This window comes from Branchiostoma floridae, chromosome 6 (genome assembly GCF_000003815.2).
Source record: "Branchiostoma floridae strain S238N-H82 chromosome 6, Bfl_VNyyK, whole genome shotgun sequence".
NCBI lineage: Eukaryota > Metazoa > Chordata > Leptocardii > Amphioxiformes > Branchiostomatidae > Branchiostoma > Branchiostoma floridae.
The window spans coordinates 4,141,641-4,164,567 of NC_049984.1; the positions used below are offsets into that span (position 1 = coordinate 4,141,641).

A 22,927-nucleotide genomic window follows, 5' to 3' on the forward strand; every position below is an offset into this window, starting at 1 on the left:
GAAATCTTGTTCTCTCGCGAGAAGTGAGATTAGGTCATTCCCCTGAAGATGATGTACTGGTAGACATCGAAAATTTGGGAGGTATGTACTATACCTTTTCAAAAACTGTCACTGATTGATGAAAATTGTTGTAACCCAAGAAGTAAGAGAAGTAAATACAGAGTGGTACATAAAACTAGTGTCTAATCAACTACATGATGACTATGAATACTATTGTCGGGTTTGACTTCTTTTTTGAAGGCAGTTTTATGTGTTCTGTACTGTGGTGGTGGGTAAGACTGCTACCTTTCCATCATATGTCCCGTTTTCTGTTCGTACTTTCTACCAACCAGTGGCTGCAAGCCTAACTCAACAACACTTTTGAGGGAGGAATGGCAATGTGAATATGTGTACGGATATAATCCCGCATGTATTACACGTACTGTATGCGTGTGGTATTTTCCATCTACAGCAATCCTTGTGCACGTCTTGGACTTTTTTTACTCTCCAAGCAGAGATTGATTTGGGTAACGGCACAATTGACATTCGTACCGTGTTTTTTTTGTGTGTTTTTTTTTTACATTTGGGACCGCATTTTAAGCACCGCATAAAACGATCACTGTATATATGTAAATGCCTTATGTTTGGAACCGCATCCGTAAGCAGCGACACCTATAGCTGCAGTACAATGTTAATTAGTCAGAAGTGCACTGGGAAGGTAACAGACAGACGGACACCGAAACGTCAGTGGAAATAAAACAATGGTGGTGTAAAAAGAGTCTGTTTATTCTGTCATACAAACCATCCTCATCAAATCACAGGGAAGGCTACAAGCCTTTGAACCCTTCATCACGACCACAGGTACGTTCAGCATGCAGCGGGAGTTTTCCCCATCCATACGCCCAGCGTCCTGTCCACCGACTCACACATCTGTCAATGGTTAGAACGGGTTAGCACCGGTTATCGAGGATTATTCATGATGCACGCTATGTTTACAGTTACAAAGAGAACTCTTCCAACAAACACTAAAAGATTATCACCTTTGCACGACCCCCAGATCCACGGCTACGTACATAGGAGGAACACTGAGAAACAACTACAGCATATAAATCCTCCAGCAAGAACTAAAAGATCCTAAAAGACTCACTGTAAAACGTTTTCTACATAAATCAATCAATATGTACAATTAGACTATGGCATGAAATACTGGGTACCTGACATGTCAGGGATGTAGATAGTTTCATAGTTTCATAGTTCATAGTTTATTCAGAAAAAAAATCAGCATCGCAGTCAGTAAAAAGCAAACTGAGTATCACTGATTTGTACAAATTGTTACATGGTGAATACAGAATATATGTATATACATTAATTAAACAATTACAATGCTTGACGCAGAAACACCTAAAACAAAGTTGTACGTAATGCCTTACAGAGAACACTGAAGTAATGGACAGGAACGCCATACACACTAAGTAACACTAAGAGGATTCGTTATACAGGCGTATGGCCTGGTGCAAAAACGACCTATATTTCGATATATGTCTATACAGTAAATATGTGATTTTGATGGATGCTACCATATCCTTGTATGTATGTCTACAACGTTGACATGTTTATACGCATTGAAATGAATTTGCAATTGATTATCAATAGTTATCAATGACCAGCTACCAAATAGTTATCAATAACCAGATATGTAAAATGTTATTAAGACTTATCAGAGACAATATATATAAAATAATTAATGAAATAGTTAAAAGTTACCATTTCGCCCAGTTGTGCCTTGAGTACCTCCACTATGATCGGTGAGATGACGTTGTACAGCCAGCTGGGGTCAAAGGTAACAACCAGAAAATATTATCATGAAACGAAAACGTCAGGCTTGTTGACTATCTTTTGCATACAAAGTTATTGATTTTATATTTGTTTTCGTGTATCTTTTATTTTACGCATTATATCATTAGAGGTATTTGGCTAACGTCATATTTACAAACCGGGGCCCAAAGGGTTGTTTGTGGAACTGTCTACGTAAAAATATACAGAAACAATGCCGACGACTAGTATTCTCTTTACGTCTTGTGTAAGCGTGCTGTCTTTTATATCATACTTTTCGTTCCCGAAAGCTGTCCGACCAGGCCCCGGTTTGGAAATGTGACCTTACCTGGCGCCTCCGTGAAAGACCAGCTCCATACCCCCCACCCCTGCATCACAGCTCTGTACGGACACTGTCGGCTTTTCTGCAGCGTCTTCATCTGTGGCAAGATATACGCAAACAAAGTGAAAAGTCTCATTCGCTCCTGTACTCTAATAGATGATTGACTCAATTGTATCAACCTTGTCTAGACTTCGTCTTACCCTTTTTATTGTAATATCTAAAATTCATGTTAACGTCATCTGCATATCAATTCAAATTAGCTACGATATAAAACCTGCTTTTCAACAGATCTGCTCACTGTCACATGACCTAAGGCAATGTTTCGAAATACTACCTTGATGTCCAGCCTTCTTAAACTTCTAATATATTCATTATTTATAAAGCTAACGATATGTGCAAAATATTTTGGCCATGGATTTAATGCCGCAACACACGTGATCATTCTATGCCTATGGTCATACGTCGGAGTGACAGGAGTTACAGGGCGTTAGCTCATAGGCTTGGGAAGAAGTGAAGAGGGTATGGGCCACCTAACATCTTGTATTGGAACTGCAGTGGTGTTGTTGTTAGAGAAACTGATGACTTACCCATAGAGATGACGACATCGATGTACGCTGAAGAAACGCTGACCTTGAACCGCCCTACGTCACTCATCAGAAAACTGCCAATACATGAATGGATGCGACTCAGAATGCTGAAGGTCATGTCTTTTATCTAGTTAACAAAAAATTATCAAATAGATGCCTGTGCCATCGTTAAAGAAAACTTAAGCATTAAGCTTAAGAAAATCGCATTGTCTATGTTTATGACCCAACCTAAAGGTAGAATTTCGCTTGTTTGCGTACTATCCACATTCATTCTTACAGGTCTGGTTTGTTGAAGTTTTAGACGCCTTTCTGAATTCCAAGTCTTTCAATAGTCTTTGAACATCAAACCGAAGGCCACGCCAACACAACTTATTCGTAATACTGCCTTGAAAATTTCATTTTAACTGGAAAATATTGTTATCATTGATCTATTGTTTGAACATGTCGTTCACAAAGCTGGCTATTTCTATGATTCATTATTATAATGCCCTCGTAAATCAGGCTTCTATGTTGCCAGGAGGAATGTTTTGCCTATTGTAAACCAGTCTGCTACTTCTACTACTAAATTTGAGTACTCACAACCCGCTGGTCATCCTGTATCCCCAGTCTCCGTTGATTTCGCTGGACTCCGCGGAGGTGATCATTCTGAGCCCGGCATCAGGCTCAGCGTCCATGCTGGTGTGTCCTATCCGGAACTCCGATAGGTACATACTGGGGAGGAGTGGAGTTAAGAGGTGGGTTTACAGAGATCCAGAGATTCCTGTTGCTGCTAGTATCACTATGACGTGTCGACATGAGTGCAAGTAGTAGAGTGTGCGTCGAATGTGGCATATTTCGAGGGGGGCACAAGAAGAGAATGAGAATGAGACTGGTGGGACAGGTATAACAAAGGTCTAGAGGAATGGTAACAAACTTGATGTATTTGCGATGTTTTATTTATACACAACAAAGTTTTTTAGTGGAAAATAAACATACCAATAGACTACTAGTACTGTTGTGCCTGAATACACTTATCTAGAAGGGTCTTTATGGTCGGTCTCGACAACGCTTTACACTGAATTTAGAACACCTGTGACCTATTACGCTAAAATGAAGGAAGTCAATTACACAAAATTTGATCGCCTCGCTACAAATTACAAATCTGAACAAGACGATTTTCCATACTAATTACGGAAAATTAAGATAGGCTGCATACGCCTAGCCCTCATTAAAAAAAAAGCTTCCACGACCTACTTCTCGATGTAGTACTCCATGGCACCGAAAAGGGTCTCTGTTTCTCCCTTGGAGGCAGGGATGTGGAAATTCTTCATTTTCTGTTCGATCATCCAGGTGAACATCCGGGTACCTACACAGACAGAAGGGCATGACGGGAAACATGGGAAAGAATCATCTACCCCTTTCATAATACATGTACCTTTTAACCTACGTTTGAAACTCCCAGTGAAATGATGATAAACTTTTCACAAAGGCTTATAACAATGCGCTATCAAAACCCGACGTAATACATTCCGTTTTAGTACGACATACGCCACAGTGCCAGTATTGGCCTAACCATATCTGTTCTAATTAATGTGCCATCATGTTAGAAATACTTAATAGTCAAATTTTGCTGGATAAAATCATATCGAGTGAGTCATTTGCGATACATTAAAGCTTCTTTTCTCCAAACATTGGAGAGTTACACTAATCATTGTTTTACAAATAATTAACGTCATACGGTTGAGTTTGGTTGGATAACATTACCATATTCCATGGCAGCTTTGGTGAATGTTGCATTCGCCGCTGAAGACTTTCCCGCCAAGCAAGTAGCACAGCTGACCAATAGGAGGCCAACCTGCAGAACTCTTTCCCAGGATACCATTATGATTGGGGACGAGATTACGGCGCGGACTCTTCAATGAGAGTTCCTTCACAATCACAGAAATGTGTGAAGTGATCACGAAACGATCAATGTTCCCTCTTCTAAACCAGCAATCACTGACTGTGCAATACTCAGCATGCTAATCTCTGTGTGTCAATAAAAGCTGCACATTTGTCACTTTGCAAACACCATAAGCAAATACGTAAGTCTATGCTTTAATTGTGTGGGATTGCATCATATAACGTCCTTGCTTGCAGAAAACGATCCACAAAACGTGTTAAGTGTTTATTCAATTCAATTTGACTGCCCTAGATTCTTTGCGATTGTTTTTATGTTTCTGCTTCGGTCGTCCAAAGTGCACAGGTTATCTTCTCGTCCACACATTAAGTAAAGAAAAAACACAGACGTGCCTGAGCCTTTTAGTATTTACAGGGACAGCGTTTTTGTTGTAACCGATCGAGGAGGTTCGAATTGATGGTTCTTTATAGAAATCAGGTGTTGTATCAACATAAAACACTGATGAAGGGGTCAACACTAATACAATAAGGCAAATATTACAACCTTAAACAACCTTTAAGCCACTCCTGCTATAAGAGGTATTTGCTCTCAAGTGAAGATGGCATACGGATTGCGGATTCGGACATTACAATATCCAATGTCAATAGATATAACATATCTACATACATAGACTCTATTAAGTACTCGAGTACAAGAATACGATAGAGGAAGTATGACAGAAATGTCAAGCAGGACAAGTACCACATTCAAGTTCTCAGTTCAGTTGTATTTTGATCTTTCACCTTTAAATATGGTCAGTCGTATTTCCAAGAATTCATACAAAATGTTATACACATATCAAAGGTACAAACAACTGTAGAAAACTGTACATTTACATCTGAATGATTGATATGAACAAAATGTCTGGCTGATGAAGATATAAAAAAAAGGCTCGACATTACAACTGCATTGAAAGCGTATTGAAGAATTTCCATACAGCACTCTCAAATTATAGCAGATCACCAATGCTTCGGAGGAACTACATTTCTGTAGTTTTAGAAAATCAAACCAGCCACAAAACGCATACAGTTTAAGGCACTGTCGGTTTCTTCTATTTATCTACCCTGTGTGTCACTTCAAAATCTACTACGAAATCAATGACATCGCAGCTCAGAATGTTTTAGCCAATGGGGAAGGCAAGCTTTGCTGACCAATCAGGAGTCTCATTAAGTGTGTTACACAGTTTCTGCCGATTGTGGGAAGCTTGACCAGCCAATCATTGGCTGGCGTTAGATGCTCCATGCAATCAGGAGCATGCAGTTACACACTATCACATACAGTCAAACCTGTATTAGGGGCCACCTCTACAGAGGGGCCACCTGTCCATAGTGGCCACTTTTTGTCGGTCCCTTGGGTATTTTATCTACAAGTTGCCACCTCTATACAGAGGCCACCTGTCTATAGTGGCCAAATTTGTCCGGTCCCTTGAGTGGCCGCTATAGACAGGTTTGACTGTACTTCCTCAACAGACATAAAAGACACGCTTAGTTTACATTTTGCATCTGATTTCGCAATGTATCCTGGCTATCACATCGATAAAGCTTATTCGCATAGTCTTATCCAATTGTTTGGACTTATTCCATATACACATACATTAGACAGTGATTAAAACTGTGGCTGCTTTCCGCATAACACAAAGCAAAATGTGCATCAAAACGTGCATTTACTACTGCAGCTGCAAGGCGGCGTGGTTGAACTGTGGTATCAGAAATTCCCTGTGTACCTGAGATCTGTGCCGATGGAAATGAAACCCTGCAGAGGAAATAAAGAGAAACGATTCAGTTACAAACTTAATAAGTTCTGCAAAACGAAAAGAATCCTAGCAAGTATAAACGTTCGACATGTGTTGATGAGTCGAATCTTGAAGTGATGTAAGCACATCACGGTTCCGAGTACGCATGACCAGCGACAGGAATTGTGGGTAATATGTCAAAGGTGAAGACCCCTCAGACATAAAACAAAGCACGTCTGGACATTGTTATGCAAATTAGACAATGGTCTAGACGAGAACTGTTTAGAACTCAGGGCCTCCATTTAACACATTACCCACAATTTATAGCACTTTAACCTTTGACATATTACGCAGAATTCCTGTCGCTGCGCATGCGGACTCGGAACTGTGACCGAGCTTATTGCACGTGACCCACCTGGTGCATGACCACCTGCGCGTTCTCAAACAGCACGTCCTTCAGACGGAAGGGGATTCCCTGAGCCAGGTAGTCTGTAAGATCAGGAGAAGTTAAACATACAGTACTGATAGAATCTTGCATTTAATTTACATTATGCACTCGTAGGTCCTTTTGCATGGTTTGACGAAAGAGCTTTCATCAGAAAAGACCAATGAGCTTTCATCAGAAAGGACCAAGGAGCTTTCATCAGAAAGTTCCTTGGTTTTACACTTTTCTAAAAGAAACGTCGACATATCTGTTCTGGGCGGATGGAAATTGTAATCACGTATACGCACACGGGCACACACACACACACACTCACTCATGTGCACGTACATACACACACATGGTTCTTCATCATGGTTCTCCCATCGTCTACGATGAGCGTCTCTTCCTTGTCGACACACACTCACATACATACACACATACATGCTACTAAATATTGTGTTATATAAGGCCACGTTGATTTGATTATATGGATGACATCCGCGCTCGCACCAATTTTCGGCCGTTTCCACACACACAAAAAAAGTTTTCGAGCACACAATAAATTGTGCAAAGCAGCTGTAAAATGAGCACAAATATTCCGTAGATTGAAAAAAAAGTATCAGAAAACGGATAACTAATGCCATAGAATGCCAAAATGAATCTTAAGTCAAAGAATAAGATGGGAAAGGACAGAAAGAAAAAAATCTATTGTTGGTTGGGGGAGGTACCAGTACAGAAAATTCAGGTCCAGAGGATCATTTCCGATTCCAGGTCCGGACATGAACCTGGACCTGATTGTCTGTGGAAACTTGAGAACTGGCAATACTCAAAACAATGGTAATTGGTCAATTTTGCTACAAAGGAATCTGTTTGGTGGATTATTGGACTCCCACTGCATTTTAAAATCCCATCTCCATGTAATAAAGGCTAACTGTCTCTGTACCTTTGACTGTAGAAACTTGGTACAATTGACTATAAACTCTACTTGACTTCCTCTTGTTGTCTTCTTGGCCCCCGGTAAGACCCCAAATGGCTGCCGACATAGTGTGTCCATTTTGTAATTGGCGAAACCTGTTCCTCTGGGGGTTTTTTTCAGGTCTGCTTTTTTCGGATTGGTCCAAGAAGAAAAAAATGTTTTGCACCCGTATGATGTACTGGTCCCTACACCTAACTGTTGGTATACCATACTATGTGTGTTTAGTCCTATGTTCAACCTTCCTGGCCACTTTGATTTCATACTGAAGGCAACATTTTTTTTTCCAAACTTTTTTTTTATTCGCTCGCTCGCATCAGTTTTGGAGCTCCCGGAGGATGTCATCCATATAATCAAATCAACATGGCCTAAGCTAAAACACATGCCATTACCCGTGAAACTGGCTACACAACTACAATTTGAAACTGTGCTGAATGACACAAATGTGATGAGATGAAAGTGAAACCCTGCAACATAGTCAAATGCTAAAAATGTATGTACAGTAGAGATGCTGAATCATGCAGACTAGGTTAGAAACTAGCGTGCACAGGATACCAGCTGGGTCCTTCACAATAACGTACGTATAGCAGGCACCGCCCCCTGTCTGCAAAAGTCACGTGACGTCCACACCGTGAGCATACCCTCAAACCTGTTGTCCAGCGCAAAGGCTGATAGGAGAAGGTGAGCAAGAGGTTCGGAGAATGAGGTAAAGTTAAGAGAGGCAGAAGCTCCCTGCCAACGTGTTCAGAACCAAAAGTAAGATGCTTGATACTTTGATAATAGGGTACACAATACACGTTACTCAAGCAACTGGGAAAGTTTTGTAAACGATCACGCGTTTCAGATGAAACCCGGCGGTGACTAGTGTCAGTGACAATGACAGTAGGAAAACAGCAGATTTTGTCTGAAACGTCTGACCGTTTACAAAACTTCATCAGTTACTTGGGTAACTTTTATACGGTGCAAAAGTAAGATATAACTGCGATGACAAAAATAAAATAAGATTAATTTTGGCATATATCGCAGAGGTTATTACAACTGTTACAATGCGAAAAAAAATAACTCAACCAGTAAAAAAGTAAAAAAAAATCATGATGGCAACTTATATAACCAGCAAATTAAAGACAGAAAGCACAGCGTTCCAAAGGATGTCACTTACCTTGTGGTAGGGCTTCAATTGGCTATTTCTGTCCTATTTTTACCCTAAATTACTAACTTCTTCAAAGATGAAAAAGGCATTTCTTACTGTTTATCCATGGCACAGTCGCCTCGCACAGTGCGCGGATCCCAAAGTCCAAGCCAAACGACTGGAGAATAATGAACAAATGTTAGTCAGTCTTCCCTTTAGGACAGAAGCCTGGGAAACTTGCAGCTGGACACGTAGGTACAGAATCAGCTTCTTTCTTGAAACCGTTCTGCTGGAACCGCCGACGGCACCATGAAGTACCATGAAGTAGCGTTTTGGAACACCAGGCCAAAAATGATATTCAGCTCTCTAAACATAAATAAAGCGCTTCCCAGAACATAATGTGAGTCATCAAAAAACACAAAACAGCCCCCTCGCCCCAAGTCATTCCCACTATATTGTCTCTAGAGCTTTCACGGAATATTGTCACAAAATTTTTAAAAGCACGCAAATAACACTTTCTTGAATTATGAAGCATAAAAGCACACATTGTAATGTGGACGAAAAATATGTACCTTAATAAATTACAGATCTATAGTATTTATTCAATACATGTACATGTACATGTATACATACAAGTCACCCCTCCAAGTACTTTTAGGAAAGCTTACTCACCGGCACAGGACCTATGGTCGAGCCGAATGTGCTGATCTTGATCCTATAAAATACAAATGTAAAAAAGTGATTTGGTACACAGGATTAAATTAATAAACTTAAATTTGATTGGCATATCATGGTAGGTCTCTTTTAAATATAGCATATTCATATGGTACCACAAGATACAATAAATCATAACAGCGATATAGAATGTATAATCACATCAGTGTGCTGAATGCTTCATGAAATTGTTGTTCATGTAGTTTCAATCCCATCGTTGACACCAGTGTTACACTATACCATGCCGTGTCTTTGGCTAGAAGTTTGTTTGTTTGTTTGTTTGTTTCGATTTCCATTAGACTTGACTACAAACTAGTGACCCACAAGTCTCTTCTGTCATATTCACAATTGTGTGGTAACTTAATGTTATCAAGCGCGTTCATAATCTGTAAACGACAATGATGTACTCACTTGTTAGGATCCATGGACACGTTCCCGTACAGCAGCTCTCCTATCAGCTTCACTTCAGCACCCAGATCCATGGTCTACGGAAATGACAAAATTTATACAAGAACGCTACATTAGAGGCTGATAAAGCCGTAAGGTAGTCCTAACCTGCTAACATTATTATCTAATAACATTAATCCGATCTTTATATAGCACGTAATACGTTGCCACTGTCCATGTCAAGTATTGTCGTTATCCCTAGGCCTGTCAGCAGGGCTTTGTAATAGCCACAGACCACAGGCTACGGCAAAACGCAGTTTCTCAAGCAGCTGGATATGTACCACGTTGATGCTTGTTTTGAAGCGTCATGTCAACTTGTGAAGAGTGCAGAGGAGAATGCAGAGGACTGAAAGAAAGCTTGTTGGTACATGTAAGGGCGTTACGCTGCGTAACGGACTCAGCATGCCATATAAAATCTTTGTAAAGCACGTACCACGTTGATGCTGAAGAGATAGACGGCAGGCTTGTCCTGAGGCGTGGCGTACACGTGCACGTTCCCGTAGCCTGTCAGCGTGGCGCGGCCCGGGCGGATGGACAGGTGGGGCGGCAGGGACGTGTTCAGCACCAGCTCCACACCCATGTCCGGGTACAGCTCACCCACCTGGGTGTGGGACAGCGTAGTACATGGGTTAACATCGGGAAACCTGGGTGGGTGGACATCCAGGTAGAGCATCACATAATAAAGATTAAATAAAGGGACGTGTTCAGCACCAGCTCTACACCCATGCCAGGGTACAACTCACCCACCTGGGTGTGGGACAGCGTAGTACATGGGTTAACATCGGGAAACCTGGGTGGGTGGACATCCAGGTAGAGCATCACATAATAAAGATTAAATAAAGGGACGTGTTCAGCACCAGCTCTACACCCATGTCAGGGTACAACTCACCCACCTGGGTGTGGGACAGCGTAGTACATGCGTTAACATCTCTGGGTACAACTCACCCACCTGGGTGTGGGACAGCGTAGTACATGGGTTACGACAATGTAGATTAGACATCCAGGTAATAAGTTACGCCATAAAGCACTTACTCAAGCAATTGGATATTGTTTTGGAAACGGTCAGACGTTTCAACGTCAGTGACAAAATCGTATCCAGTTGCTTTATTAACTGTTTTTGGTGTATTACATGAGTTAACATTTGAAAACTTGGGTGGATGCATGGACGTCTGGAGTTCGGCGAGCTGATTTATGCATATTTAGAGTACGAGGTTGTATCGGTAGAGATAATTCCACCGGGTGCCATAATACCGCAACATCAAAAACATTTTTATAGAGGCAACATGCGCGCGCGGAGAGAGAATGTTCTGTCAATTACTTTGGTACCGACTTGATAAAGCTTAAGTAACATTCCAGCAGAATACTGCATGTAATCATTGATGTTTGCACATGTAGTATTGTCTCTACCTTCGGCACCAGCCCCGCCAGATATGTAGTGTTCAGCTTGAAGGGCAAGTCCTTAGGAATCTATAAAAAAAGAAGGGAGAGTAAGACACAAAAAGCTAGGATTATCTGATAAATGTAAAAAGAGCCAAATATTTCCATAAACAAATACTTTACACATACAACTATTGAGTGACGACAAAACGGATTCTCTATCGATACCGTTAGAAATGTCTCCGCCCCTGAGGCGTAGCTAAAAAAAATGGGAGATTTCATGATACTCACGTCCTTTGGCTTGAGAACATGCCTGAGCTGTCCAGCCTTGTGGGAGATAAAAAGATAGATGTTTTGGTTTATTCCGTCGTTTCTTTCACTACAGTACTACCATTATTTACCACCTGCACTAGATCCTATATGGTCACGTCAACGGAACGCAAGCATATCAAGTTGTGTTTGTGCATATACCAAACGATACAATGGCCAATACTCAGAGTCAAAGAGGACGAAAGAAAACTCACTTTGATTTTGATCTCGGGAGGGCTATGACTTTGAGAAATGGACGATGATTTTGTCTTGACATATTGGGTTTATTTGTCGACCGATTGTTGTCCATTTTGCCTCTACTTGACTGAATGTCAACACATCTTGGCCTGCTTTACATGTACAGTACTAGTGGACCAGGGGGTCACCCAACCGTCTAAAGATGAAATAAATAGATACATCCCCAGAGATGTGGCAGTTCACCTTGTGGTAGATGTATGCGATGGCGTTGCCCACGTACTCGGACCCGTACAGGTAGATCATGCGGGATGTCTCGGGCACCTCGGGAATGGGGCCAGGGGAGACCGGCACGGTGATACGGCTGTCCCGCGGCACAACTGCTGCCTGTACGGGTGGATAAAGGGAAATGTTACCGGGATAGTCAGGCGGGATGTCTCTGGCACCTCGAGGATGGGTCCGGGGGACACCGGTACGGTGATGCGGCTGTCCCGGGGCACAACGGCTCCCTGTAGGGGATAAAGGGAAATGTTACCGGTATAGATCATGCGGGATGTCTCGGGCACATCGGGGATGGGTGCGGGAGAGACCGGTACGGTGATGCGGCTGTCCGGGGCACAACGGCTCCCTGCAGGGGGATAAAGGGAAATGTTACCGGTAAAGATCATGCGGGATGTCTCGGGCACCTTGGGGATGGGTCCGGGGGAGACCGGTACGGTGATGCGGCTGTCCCGTGGCACAACGGCTCCCTGCAGGCGGCGATATAGGGATATGGTACCGGCACTGTCAGGCCAAACTTATAAATATTGTGCGCCCTCTTCAACAAGAACTCCTCAGTGTCACTGACGAAAGATTGTGGTTATTACATGAAACGTCTGGCCGTTTCCAAAGTCATATCCAGTTGCTTGAGTAATTGCTAATCGGCGTTTCTTGTTACATGGCTGTCTAACCTTCATCGACGTATCAAAGATATTTTATATTCAATTTACACACGGTGAAATGGGGTAGGCAATTTCCCGAGCAGCCTTCTTCTATTGAGTCAGTAAGTCCTCACTCTCTTTGAGATGAGCTGGTCTGAATCATGATGTTTCTGACTTCGGGAGAAGCGATTCTGTCTTGGGTCAGTTGGGTGTTTGATATAGTTCAGTCTCTTCGGCTTACACTTTGAACAAGCTCGTAGAACAATTTGAAATACACTGACCTTCAGCGGGAGATCCATGGAGTTTGTCAGGAAACTTGGAGCCTCCTCAAGTCCAAGGTCAAGGTCGGCAAACTTCCCAACCGGCTCCAGCACTGGAGTGAGAACATGTTGGATTTTATTTGTTCTACTGAATCTCGGCTAGGTTTGACTCTACCAGACTGAATGTATTACTCACAAACATGTCTTGGCTCTTGTATACCGGACCCGCTTGGAAATCAACTTTTGCTAAGTTGAAGCGGGTAACAAAATTAATTGAGACGAATTCAATAAGTTGGTTAAATGAACAGGTTCTCTGTCCTTTCTTTTCAGCATAATTTCTGTCCGACCTGAACAGAAGAAGACGCAACAATTGTTGACAGATGAAAACTGTGAGAACCTTACCCTTGATTTGTGCAAACGATTTCTCCACGTCTTCATCGATGGCCTTCGACACGGACTTGCAGATCTGGGCAGAAGAAAATCAACAATGAATTCACACAAAATCTTCTGTGGCGTAATGATAGTGTATACTACTACTACTACTACAACTGTCAGTCAGTCTATACAGACTGTGACTTTGCGTAAAGGAGAAGAAGAACAACAAAATCACAATACTCATAAATGTAATAATTGTGTTTGAAGGTAGGCAGTCAAACTTGTTGATCAGTAGTACTTCAAGCAACTATTCATGGTGCTTTCAGCTAATCGGTCTTTTAAAAATGGTGGTTACACCCTTACCTGTTTACAAACATTGCAGACCTAAATCCCACCACAAGGTAATAAGAAAAATTGAGTTGAGCATTTCTCCCTGATATCTGTAGTACAACATTAACGCGATGACTATAAGCATATGTTCAGGAGTCTGTCATTTATATGAAGCCGTGCGTACCTCGCTGTCCAGCTGCTTTTTGATGGTGTTTTCGATCGCACCCTTGAACAAGTTGTACAGCCAGCTGGGTGGGCGGAGAAAGACAACAACAACAGAGTTGTCAGTCATGTTAGCACTCACGTGATTATGACGTAATTGCATCCGCCATGTTGGTGGTTTAAAGACGAAAGTCACTTGATTTATCATCATAATGTGGAAAATCAAACAGCTAATTCCTCTTTAGCCACAACTGCGCATTGTGTACGGATGGACTTTGGCGGGCTAAATAATTGAGAAACATCGTGCTTTTGAGTGTGTTTTTCTACCGTCCCATTGGGGGCGGGATCGTAACGTTTCGTAGCTTAAATGTAGTTAGTCTACAAGAAAAAAATTGACGATATTGCCTGCTAATATCTGCTTAGACATAATCATGTTTACCTTGCCCCGCCGTGAAACGTCACGCTGACGTCACCGATGTGTGCGGAGCAGGAGCCGACAGAGATGGTCGGGCGGTCCTGGGGGTCCTTACCTGTTATAACAATCACGCATTTGGTCAAGGTCACGATTAAAATTACACTAAAACCACTTAGATAACGTAAATTAAACCTAACGTAGCAGCCTAAACAGAGTTTTCCCATATCATAATCGCCTGTTGTTATGGTTACCTCATCATATTGTTTTTGCTTCGTTTCTACCACTTCTTCTACTTCCTCCTCTTCCGCTCTCAATAGGTGAACCATGTTTCATGGTTCACCTTATTATGTATAGATACCAAATAGCCGTTCTACTATTCTTACACTCTCAGACAGATGACGGGCTCATTATTACAGACTGACAGACATTAAGCGTTGCACTGAATTTGAAGAAAAGGAAGGATGAAGATGGATTGAATCTCACCTAGACGAATGACGACATCTAGCGACACCTCACGGATCGACAGGCTCAATGTGCCGCCATCACGAATTGGAATGCTGTAAAGGTACAGTAGAAAATGTGAATTCAAAACACGTACACAGAAGAATAGGATTTATATAGAAAGTCAATGTTTTTCGACTCAACCAGATCAAAAGTTGTTTGGCGCACTGTTATATGAAATGGCCCCTAAGCCGTCCCCTAAAACCTTAGAGACCAAGCTGAAGAGTTGCTCTTCTTCCAATGTAGCCTCCACCTCAGTCTTCGTTACGATCTTTGATTTTTCCTCATATCTACTTATTACACACTAAATGTTGTTTCCTGGCTATCAGCCACACGGAGACTGTCGTGGAGGCTAGCAACAGTCACATTGACCTAGGCCTAGGTGTAAATGAGTACTTAGCTAGCTCTATTAAGGGACGTCCATCGGGGAGCATTTGATGAATGTCTCTTGGTTGAGGACCTAGAGTCACACCACGAGCACGTTAAAGATCCCAACACACAAGAGTAGAGGTCCTTTCTGGTGTGAGTGGATCAATTAAATCTGTCTGGACATGCAGATTGTACTGTTTAGGCCATGTTGATTTGATTATATGGATGACATCCTCCGGGAACTCCAAAACTGATGCGAGCGAGCGAATAAAAAAAAAGTTTGGCAAAAAAAAAAAGTTGCCTTCAGTATGAAATCAAAGTGGCCAGGAAGGTTGAACATAGGACTACAAACACATAGTATGGTATACCAACAGATAGGTGTAGGCACCAGTACATCATACGGGCGCAAAACATTTTTTTTCTTCTTGGACCAATCCGAAAAAAACAGACATGAAAAAAACCCAGAGGAACAGGTTTTGCCAATTACAAAATTGACACACTATGTCGGCAGCCATTTGGTCTAACCGGGGGGGCCAAGAAGACAACAAGAGCGAAGTCAAGTAGAGTTTAGTCAATTGCACCAAGTTTCTACAGTCAAAGGTACAGAGACAGTTAGCCTTTATTACATGGAGATGGGATTTTAAAATGCAGTGGGAGTCCAATAATCCACCAAACAGATTCCTTTGTAGCAAAATTGACCAATTACCATTGTTTTGAGTATTGCCAGTTCTCAAGTTTCCAAAGACAATCAGGTCCAGGTTCGTGTCCGGACCTGGAAATGATCCTCTGGACCTGAATTTTCTGTACTGGTACCTCCCCCAACCAACAATAGATTTTCTTTCTTTCTGTCCTTTCACATCTTATTCTTTGACTTTAGATTTATCTTGGCATTCTATGGCATTAGTTATCTGTTTTCTGATACTTTTTTTTTCAATCTACAGAATATTTGTGCTCATTTTACAGCTGCTTTGCACAATTTATTGTGTGGTCGAAAACTTTTTTTTTTTTTTGGAAATGGCCGAAAATTGGTGCGAGCGCGGATGTCATCCATATAATCAAATCAACGTGGCCTTAGCACAAACCTGGCGTGTTACGTCATTAAGTGGTGTACCAGGTATACAATATAAACAAAAACATCATTCAGATTTAGTTACACTGTCATACTTACAAGGCGACCTTGGCGGAGTAGTGCCAGTTTCCATCGAGAGAAGCCGACACAGATATAGGTTACCCCACGGATAAAGGTGAACTAGCGTTACTTACAAGGCGACCTTGGCGGAGTAGTGCCAGTTTCCGTTGAGAGAAGCTGACACGCCATTGGCCCGGAGACGCAGGCCCTCGCGGGGCACCACGGGAAGGCTCGTGCCGCCGATGTTGAACGACGTCATCTTAATGCTGACGTAATGAAAATGGCACAAATGTAGGTCGATTAGAAAAATAAACAAACAAAAAACACAAAGGAACGAACCCAGACGTCATAACTTTTATTTACATAAAGCTACAACCTACCGCTCGTGGTCAAACGTTGTTTTGCTTTTTTTTGGTGACGGATTTAAAAAAATATACTTGAGTATAATCAAAAACTATTAATTCTATGCTAAATTCAACGAGTATGTCTGCCTTGACCTTGATGAGATTTTAGAAATTGTGATTTTTTTCTCTTTATAAAAGAAAATATCACCCTTCGGAAAAATATCATCGTACAGGTACATAATACCCACGTGTGAATATAGTAACCATTGATACGATATACAGCAGGCACAAAGATACGAGTAAGTATAACTGGCTTTTCTTCTTGTGTCGTTTTAAAGATCCCACAAGTAAAAGAAACGGGCCTGTCCGGGAATTGAACCCGGGACCTCTCGCACCCGAAGCGAGAATCATACCGCTAGACCAACAGGCCGCAACTGTAGGCCAGACATCACTCTGTACATGGATATTGTTCCTTTGCACGGACAGAACGCAGGTTTTTGCTACTGCTAGGACCGGTCGGGTAACGGAAAACAACAAAACGTTTTCCGTAAATAGTTTAATCGGGTTGGTAGATCAATCGAACAAAGTCTTCTTCGTTTCACAACCTTCTTTTTATTATTCCGTAGACGTTTCGGCGACTATCTGTGCGATGATGATATTTTGTTTCATTCTGTAATGATGAAGACGTCAGAAACGTCTACGGAAGAATAAAAAGAAGGTTGTGAAACGAAGAAGACTTTGTTCGAACAAAACGTTTTTCATGGCCTTACTTGGTGAACTGATAGTCGACCTTCCCGATGACGACATCAGCCCTGCCGGACTGGTTGGGAATCTGGATTTGTTGAGCGCGGTCCTTCAGCACAGACAGGAACACCTTCATACCTGGTGTAAACATACAAAACATCAACTTGTTATGTTTTCCTTCAACAAAGAGAAACAAGTTGTTTCTGTTCCGTTTCCCATTCCCCTTCTTCTTCTCCAACAAATTAAGACCAATGGTAAGTAGAAGTGTAGCCTGACACCTGTGGTGTTCGATTTAATAATGTAGTAAGTGGTAGGACAAAGCTGGACGTGCTGGTCACCACATATACTACCTACCTACCTAGTCCCTTGACCTCCAGGTCGTTGGGGGGACAAGGTAGACATGAAGATCGAGAGTTGCCTCCAGGTTCTTCTATCCCTAGCCAGGGTTAGTCTCTCCTGTAGGCTGAGGCCCGTCCATTCAGCGATGTTATCCTGCCAAGCTTTTCGCTCACCACATATAGGAATGCATTTGCGCACTAAGAATTTGTTTGAGTAAGAATAGACAGAGCATTAGCTTGTTAAGCTAGACCGTGTGAAGGTCTAGCTTAAAGAAACAAAATATATATATTCGCTTGCAAATGTTAACTTTCTAATTACATAGGAATGTTACTAACCCGGCTGGTAAAAGAATATAGGACTATGCTGTTATTGTGAAAAATGTGTTTGCATGGGATAGGGTAAGGGGAACCGTCGGCAGCTATTATTCACGTGTCGTCACCTGGCTTGGAACGTGACGTCATCCTTACGTCCAGCGCCATGTTGGTGTCTCAATTTGCATTCAATTGAAACGTAAAGTAATAGTCTTCGGACGAATAGAAATATTCTATACATGCTTTTTACCATTCAGGGTACAAAGCTTAGATAACATTGGAATATTCGAGTGCACGTGGGCGAAATACAAGAACATTTCTGCACTTGACTTATAAATACGATTCACCAAACATGCACTTACGCGCTGAATTATAACGATTCACCGAATCGAAAATCGGGACACCATCAATATGATGAACAGCGTTCGTCACCGCGACATTGGTGATCGATAGAAAAAAATGAGAACACCGGTCCATGCGCTTTACTTGATATAACTTTAATTTGAAATGGTAAACAAATCATTTATTTTCTAGTTCACTCAGCGAATATTTATCGTATTCTCGTCTCCTGCAGACCTACACTATGTTGGCGATTCGGTCATTGCAAATTCAGCCATCGTACTGAGAATGACTCACAGCTTCGGTCAACCGCCCACCGTCTACCGCGCAGGGGACGGCGGGATGCAATAATGATTGAATTAAATGGTCGCTGATGGTTGGAAAATTACCCTTAAACGATAAGATAACTCCAAAGACTACGTGGGTGTTTATAATGCAGCCTTGGACCACCGCCAGTGCTAGCTCTAATAGTCTCAAACGAGCATCAGTGTTTCCGCTACAGTGAAGACATTATACTTGAGGTAGCGCAGCCTTTGGGCAAGCTCCAATTCGTCCAAGTGTTACGCGCAAACATAAGAGTTAGTCTCCATTCATAAAGCCCTATAGGGTTTTTCTCTATACCCATTACTCTCAATAACACATCGCTTAAATAGGAGTTGGCCTTAAATACTCTTCCATCAGTCCCCAATACTCGTATTCCTGATAATTTCAGACCTGCGTCAATATCTTTGCATATATATATTAGACGAACAGAAGCATAGTCATTGGGAAACAGTTACTCCATTGCAATATGTGACATCTAGCGACAAACTGACATTACAAATACGCGTATTTACTGCCGACAAGCTGTGGAAAATATATCTAGCATGAGGTGACGGTCAACAAAAGACACATCGTTCTAACCCGTAGTTCTTTTCTGTTGCTTTTAGTTTAGACTGCTAGTATTTGAATCAACTTGGGTGTTCAACACTGCGCTCGCCTTATTCATTTGCACGCATACACTCAGCTCAAGTTGCGTTGCGTTTAAGCTATGTGAGTGAGTGAGTGAGTGAGTGAGTGAGTGAGTGAGTGAGTGAGTGAGTGAGTGAGTGAGTGAGTGAGTGAGTGAGTGAGTGGGTGAGTGAGTGGGCGAATAAGTGTCTGAGCGAGCGAGTGAGGGAGTCAAAAAACGATTTTCATGTTGCGAAAATTCATTTGAATGTTAGTCTCTCAGCTGCGTCAGAACAACCTTTTGCTTTCTTGTTTTTCTTGTGATAAAAAGTCGAATAACACATACGTAATTTCACTTACATGGCCTGATAATCCATTACACATGTACGGATTATGTACCAGGAAAGCTTCGTTTGTTTTTCTCAGTGCGAACCTTTGATGCTATTTTTAACATTCTTCAAGAAGTCCTGGATACTATGGTGTGGATTTGTCCTGGACATTTAAGCGTTGAAAACAACCTTGTTGTTGTACGCTGTATCTGCGTAGGTTGTGTAAGAATATACATCTTACATAAACTACACAGTAAACATGTCGTGAGGGAAGGTCTGTTGTTGATATAGTTAGTTCCGCTGTGTTCGTCAGAACCCGGTCATGTGCTACACAGATGAGAAGGCCTAGGGAGTCATCTATAGCCTCGACATTCAGACTCCGGCAAGGCTAAAAAAAGCAACGTTGACCGCTGTGGCCACATGTCACCCAATAGCATCTCTGGTCAATCAGAATTTTATGCTTGGGAGAGGATAGAGCTATTTTAGTTCCGCTGTGTTAATCATGTGCTGAATGGAGGAGGTAGATTTATACAGCCTCGAAATTCAGACTCGACAATGCTGGTTGTTGATGCAAGTTTAGTATTCGTCAGAGGTCGGTTGGGTAGAGGAAGTCGATTTTCATTATTAGCCTCGAAAAATTCAACCTCAGCAAAGCTGGTTGAGAGTTGCTCTTTAGAGCAACGTATGTACCTTCCTCAGTCAGTCAAAGGTCTGGCCATAGGCTATCCATTGCCACATGGATTGACTCCAATACCTTCGTTTCTTCACTCAACACTTTATAGCGTAGTACACCAAGTAGCCTGGGTGCCATCCTCTATAGTAGCCGCTGGCTCAATCTTTTCGTAAGTTGCGTTTGGTAGAAAGCCAATGGCAATCAGAATAGCTTATACAATCATGACAATTGTACATGGTACATTGTATTTGCAAAATAAAGGTACAAAATAAAGGTACAGGATATTAAATGGACAAGCAAACAACAAACGAAGCCTGCCAAACAGGCAATGCCACGGCCTAGGCCTGACACTATGCCGCAGTGCTTATTCGCGGTCGCCGGTAGAGCGGGACTGTTACTCTGTTATTTTTTGGGTGTGATCCAAAAGAATAAGACATTATCTGGGATCATCTTGCCGTAAGTGTTCGGGAAACGATACGTATGACGAAGCAATGTTGTGCCTTAGTGCAGTGGTGTATGAAATGGTTGCAATGTTTAGAGTATGACTATGAATGGGGAACAGAAAGGGGAAACAGAAAGGGGAAATGATTCTATCGTAACAGCTCTTCAAAATTTCCGTATTCGCTGCGTCCGTTCCCTGTATCATATGTATAGTTCCGTATATGGAGTATTTTGTGATTTAACTTCTCATTTTGTTTTATTGCCTTGTATTAGCAGACGTGAGGAACATCCACAAAACTCGAAGTGCCGTGATCCCCGAGCAAAACACTTAAAATGCACAGAGACGACAACAAGTTCCGAAAAATTCGCCCGAGGGCACAGAAATCTACTCTCCAAGCAGAGGTTAGGCTCCAGCTGTTTTTTTTGACGTTTTTTTAGTCGTTTTTAAGGCTTTCTGTTTTGTACAATTTCTTGTTGATGTCTCGCGGCCAAAAAAAAAAAAAAACAGCCGGAGCCTAACTTCTACTTGGAGAGTAACAGAAATCCAGAAATTGGCATTTGTAAGTTTACTAGCCTGTGAGCTTGACAAGAACTTTGATAATACGATTGTAATTCGTATGAAAAACGTTCCAGGGCTCAATGTCTTGCACTTAATGTGAAGGTTTTCAATGGTTTCAGAATGAGGAAATATGAGACTGACAATATCACGAAGAGCCTACCGTAGGTGAGTCCGAACTCGGTGACCTTGGCTTTGAGACCCGGGTTCCGACCGTGCGCTCCATGGAAGACGGCGGCCACCAGGGCCAAGAGCAGGGCCAGCACCCTGGCACAGAGGAGTTTCATCTTCACGGCGCTTGGGATCACTCCAACAAACAGAAACGTCCCGGCCAAGTTTGTTAAACTGAAGCACACGCAGGATTTCTCACGAGGAAGTGCCGAGTCAAATTTAGGGAACTGGTGTCACTGTCGTTGTTTTCATTACGTCAAGGTCATGTGACTTTCCGTCGCTGTGATTGGTGGAGCGGACAGCCGGGATTCCCCTTTCGGGAAGAACTGGTCTAATGGGAGTTTGGGTAATTTGAACTTTACCATTTACCCCCAATTATGAAACTTGTTTACTTACTATCGGTGTTTTCAAATTGGAAATGTTACATATCTTTACACCAAACGGTAGCTACCAGATAGAAGCAGTGCATATTACCAGCCCCCCCCCCCTTTTATATAACTAACGTTAGTGATATAATTCTTTTTCATGACGTTAACTGATACATGTACAGTACCTAGATATTGCATAGCCTTCCAATTTATGTTAATTGTACTTCTATACAATTAAACTTCAACGACATTGCATTTTTGACTATGATCAAGGGGGTTATATCATATAACCTCCTTGCTATGATGAATGATAAGCGGTTTCAAACGTAGCCTAAGGCCACACCAATTTAATTTCTTGGTTCACGGATTTTTTCATAAAAAATATGGAGCGAGAGGGCAAAATAAAAATAAGAATAGTAAAATGGTTGGGGTAAAGGTAACGGCTAATCCAAAACATAAAGAAAAAAAGTTTTCAGCTTGAAAAAAGTACAAAAACACTATTTTTGTACAGTAACAGCACCTGTACCCACACTTTAAGGAGCTTATAATATAAAGGCCAATTTGCTACACCAGAAAGTTGGTGAATGGTTTCATTAATGGTGAAAATTTGCTGAGTGGTAATTTTTATTTTTATTTTTTTTCCCCAAAAATAGGAGCGAGCGAATCCGTGAACCAAGAAATTAAATCGGTGTGGCCTAAAACTTGTTTTTAAACCTATTCAGGTCACGCAAGAATAAGCATTGACTGAGAGAATTTATTTCCGCGTTAGGAGACTAATCAGACATGACGGAAGAACCGCCGGCAGATTGGGCTCCTATTATGGGAAAACGCGTCAGATATTGATCTTATAACAACGTCATTCATGACCTTGAAAAAACGTTAACAGGTAAATATTATCACCATGATGTTCGGAATGAAAGAACTTAACAGGTGCCATTTAAGACGTTTGAGCACAAACTATTTTGGTGTAACGTTATATAAT

At 41.8% G+C, this 22,927-nt stretch overlaps 2 protein-coding genes and 1 non-coding gene across 5 annotated transcripts; all 3 read right to left on the reverse strand.

The window, feature by feature from the left end:
• Positions 1 to 846: 846 nt before the first annotated feature.
• Positions 847 to 4,633, reverse strand: LOC118417497 (lipopolysaccharide-binding protein-like). The gene is made up of 7 exons (XM_035823076.1): positions 4,465 to 4,633; positions 3,955 to 4,066; positions 3,301 to 3,432; positions 2,722 to 2,795; positions 2,141 to 2,231; positions 1,744 to 1,807; positions 847 to 909 (listed from the first exon to the last, which is right to left on the reverse strand). The coding sequence occupies exons 1-7, from the start codon at positions 4,580 to 4,582 to the stop codon at positions 847 to 849; spliced, it is 654 nt and encodes a 217-aa protein (XP_035678969.1). The 5' UTR covers positions 4,583 to 4,633.
• A 1,478-nt stretch (positions 4,634 to 6,111) lies between these two features.
• On the reverse strand, positions 6,112 to 21,814 carry LOC118418420 (lipopolysaccharide-binding protein-like). 3 transcript variants are annotated; one of them, XM_035824317.1, is made up of 19 exons: positions 21,570 to 21,814; positions 17,515 to 17,626; positions 16,535 to 16,666; positions 14,885 to 14,958; positions 14,426 to 14,516; positions 14,009 to 14,072; positions 13,522 to 13,585; positions 13,141 to 13,232; positions 12,386 to 12,448; positions 12,186 to 12,263; positions 11,727 to 11,762; positions 11,466 to 11,525; positions 10,492 to 10,659; positions 10,023 to 10,096; positions 9,570 to 9,612; positions 9,015 to 9,075; positions 8,350 to 8,436; positions 6,787 to 6,860; positions 6,112 to 6,391 (listed from the first exon to the last, which is right to left on the reverse strand). In XM_035824317.1, the coding sequence occupies exons 1-19, from the start codon at positions 21,691 to 21,693 to the stop codon at positions 6,344 to 6,346; spliced, it is 1,545 nt and encodes a 514-aa protein (XP_035680210.1). In that variant the 5' UTR covers positions 21,694 to 21,814; the 3' UTR covers positions 6,112 to 6,343. The 3 variants fall into 3 exon arrangements, with proteins under 3 accessions (XP_035680210.1, XP_035680212.1, XP_035680211.1); XM_035824319.1 differs by lacking the exon at positions 12,386 to 12,448 and having other exon boundaries at positions 12,186 to 12,326; XM_035824318.1 differs by lacking the exon at positions 8,350 to 8,436.
• On the reverse strand, positions 17,103 to 17,174 carry Trnap-cgg. Its single transcript has one exon. It is a non-coding gene; the product is annotated as a tRNA-Pro (tRNA).
• Positions 21,815 to 22,927: the final 1,113 nt, after the last annotated feature.

Coding starts and splice junctions, on each gene's coding strand:
- LOC118417497 (XM_035823076.1), bottom strand. CDS start 4,582: ATGGTATCCTGGGAAAGAGTTCTGCAGGTTGGCCTCCTATTGGTCAGC. Junction 2,796..3,300: donor TACAGGATGACCAGCGGGTT/GTGAGTACTCAA, acceptor ATGTATTGGCAG/TTTTCTGATGAGTGACGTAG. Junction 2,232..2,721: donor CGATGTCGTCATCTCTATGG/GTAAGTCATCAG, acceptor ATCTTGCCACAG/ATGAAGACGCTGCAGAAAAG.
- LOC118418420 (XM_035824319.1), bottom strand. CDS start 21,693: ATGAAACTCCTCTGTGCCAGGGTGCTGGCCCTGCTCTTGGCCCTGGTG. Junction 16,667..17,514: donor GTCGACTATCAGTTCACCAA/GTAAGGCCATGA, acceptor TCATTACGTCAG/CATTAAGATGACGTCGTTCA. Junction 14,517..14,884: donor AGATGTCGTCATTCGTCTAG/GTGAGATTCAAT, acceptor TTGTTATAACAG/GTAAGGACCCCCAGGACCGC.